Genomic DNA, 3,003 nt, shown 5'->3' with positions numbered 1-3,003 from the left:
GCACTGCTCACCTGATCATCATGTTCCTGCGGCAGTCTTCACTCACCTCTCTCCCCCTCAGCTCTGTATGGAGCTTTGTGTCCTCACATCTTGTGGACCTGCATTAGACGTAATGATGTCACAGGTCCTTAGACCACCAGAGCCTGGAGGAGTAGGAGGCTGCGGGGGACCAGTCTAGCAGCCAGGAGGGACCAAGGATCATGTTAGTAAGGTGAATGGACCTGCATTAGACGTAAAGACATCAGGGGTCCTTAGACCACCGGCGCCTAGGGGAGAAGAGGCTGCGGGACGCAGGCTAGCAGCCAGGGAGGATCGGGTGAGTATATTGTCTCTTATCCAACCCCTAAACCTAAATGAGCATTAACCCTTTAACTCCAGTTTACTCTCAATTCCTGGAGTTCTTTAAACGTACTTGAGGATGTACTTTGGATTTTAAAAAGTTGTTTGGAATAATTTCTAAGCATTTTTATCCTGTACTACAACATTTATGTTCTGTTCACAGATGATGTCGTGTCCAACTATTTCACGAAGGGTAAAAGAGGAAAACGCTCGGGAATATTGGTCATCTTCTCCTTCATCAAGGAAGCCATCCTGCCCAGCAGGCAGAAAATCTACTAATCTCATCGGCTGCCGGGACAATGTGGAGAGAACCTGTGTAAGGCAGCCATGCTGAATCACATGACAGAGCCAGCGGACAAGAGCGAGCAGGATCACGAGAAGCGGCTTCTACTGGACGCCTGGCCTCGGCCTTCTAGACACTTGAAAGCTTTCTAATTTATTAGGGAGGAGAAGGAAACCTTATAATACGAAGGGACAGAAGGAGAGAAGCGGCATCACTGGGCACGGCTGAGAAATCTCTTTAGATGCATATCAGCCATACCCCCCCCGAGCAGAAGTGGCAGTTCATGTGGTGAACTCATTCGAGGTCTGATAGGAATAATGTAAGGAAATAATATGGTACCGAGGATAGATTCTACGCGCCGGATATTTTTAACAGTTTAGTGCCAATAGGTTTCTTTTTTCTTTTCTTACTGAGCTCTGCAAACATTAGGAAATAAGGTCATTTGTGTTTTCAGCATGGTGGATACTGGACCCTGCCAGTCTTTGTGAATCCACTGCACTAGTTTAGTGCTCCTGTGAAATAAAGTCATAATTTCTTAACGTTGTCTCATTCCATATATCTTTGTGGTTCTTAGGTCAACCCCCAGACCCAATTCAGAGTGTTTTTAAAAGTGAATTCCAGGTAAAACCTTTCATGCATGCTAGGGCTGCAACCAACTAATCGATAATGAGAATTGTTGTCAACAATCTTCATTTTATTCACTCGAAAAGGAACCAAGCCGCACAGGGTCCCCTTCATCACTTTAAGCCTGATGAAGGGGACCCTGTGCGGCCCCGAAAGCGCTTGATTCCTTTCGAGTGAATAAAATGAAGATTCACTAAAACCTTTTGTTATTTTGTCGTTTCTGGAGTGCTGGTGACATCCATATCCAACGATTATATCTGATGCGGCGCCATCCGTAGTCATTGCGAGCACCCACATCTCCACATGGGAAGTCCGGTAAGGAGTGCTACAGGTCCTTGGAACTTTGGTGTCAACAATGTCGTTGATCTGGATCCCGTAATTCTGTCCTCCACACTGGGAGCCAGTGTTTCATCGGCTCTGTGGGACACAGACCCCTGCAGCCGGTGCCCAGCAGTGAGGAGAGCTCCTCCAAACCTCCCTGCCGGGAGCATGCTGCTGTTTGTGTGAACTTTCTCCTTCAGGTGCCTCCTCTGCTGATTGGCAGTGGGCGGGTGCAATAACCAGCCTCCTATTGGCTATCTGGTTGCGGTGCCATTTCATTTCAATGGCACTCCAAATGTGCCTCCGTAGTGCGATCGTACTACAATGCCGTGCGTTGCGGTGCAATTGCAAAAAAAAAAAAAATGGTGCATGCAGTTTTATTCTGAAGCAAACCTTGTAACACTCCATTTGGGCATTTTTGATAAGATGGTATTTAATTATTTTTTTATCCAATGAATCGAAAAAATTATCGATTGTGAAATTGATCGTTAGCAGCAGCCCTAATGCATACTTACGCTGGTCCGCCTTGGCCCAATATAAGTAGGCACATGTCATACCCGAGCGGCCCACAGTGATCCTGCAAAGCCGTGTAGTAGCTGGCAGAGATCTCCCTGGTACTCTATGGGGCTGAGCTGAGTGGCTTTCCCTGAAAACACAAGGAGGGGGGTCCCTCGCTCGGCACAGCCGCCATTCAGACAACGCCTAGTATTTTCATTGATGTATACAAGATGTTCTTTGATTGGATGAAGCATGCTTAGTGATGTCACCACCCCTTGTCCAATCAGAGAACCCCTTGTATTCATGCAGGATCCGGAAGCTCACTGTCGGTGCTATAGTAGCACGTCTGATAGGATTTGCCACCAAGTTCATGCTTGCCAAATTTCACTCATTCTTATCCGAGGTTTACCAATCAATCGCTCGCTGTCTGGTGAAACTGATGACCCGTTCCGGAAGTGAGGAGAAATCTCTAATGGGAGTCTCATATAGCAGTAACAAATTGTCAGGTGATCCCTATCCCTTTCTCCACCCAAGAAAAAAAAAGTTTTGAAGGTAACCTGTACTAAGAAAAATAATTAGGTGTTATCCTAGGTCTTCTGTACATGCAAAACCAATATTGTCCTCATACAAGGTCCATGTGTATTCTTCCTGGAATCTTGGGGAGCTTTGTGTATTTCTTCCAGGTCTGTGCCGCAATCTAGTGTGAGACTTGGTGCTTCCTGTAATAAAGACCGCTCACTGCTGCTCTCTCCTTGTGCAGGGTGACTGGTCTTGTCTCCGCCCCTCCTGTAATAAAGACCAGTCACTGCTGCTCTCTCTCCTTGTGCAGGGTGACTGGTCTTGTCTCCGCCCCTCCTGTAATAAAGACCAGTCACTGCTGCTCTCTCTCCTTGTGCAGGGTGACTGGTCTTGTCTCCGCCCCTCCTGTAATAAAGACC

The 3,003-nt window shown here is 47.0% G+C and overlaps 1 protein-coding gene across 1 annotated transcript in view; it reads left to right on the top strand.

Moving 5' to 3' along the window:
• TEX261 (testis expressed 261) overlaps positions 1 to 786 on the top strand; it is an 8,358-nt gene extending 7,572 nt beyond the window's left edge. Inside the window, exon 6 of the mRNA XM_018563170.1 lies at positions 503 to 786. Within this exon, the coding sequence (XP_018418672.1) occupies positions 503 to 618 (116 nt within the window). The 3' untranslated portion in view covers positions 619 to 786. The remainder of the gene's footprint in view (positions 1 to 502) is intronic.
• The last annotated feature ends 2,217 nt before the right edge of the window (positions 787 to 3,003 follow it).

This window comes from Nanorana parkeri, unplaced genomic scaffold, assembly GCF_000935625.1.
Source record: "Nanorana parkeri isolate BGI_ZX_2015 unplaced genomic scaffold, ASM93562v1 scaffold637, whole genome shotgun sequence".
Lineage (NCBI taxonomy): Eukaryota > Metazoa > Chordata > Amphibia > Anura > Dicroglossidae > Nanorana > Nanorana parkeri.
Note: the sequence above shows the minus strand (reverse complement) of the source record. Positions and strands in the feature narration are given on the sequence as shown.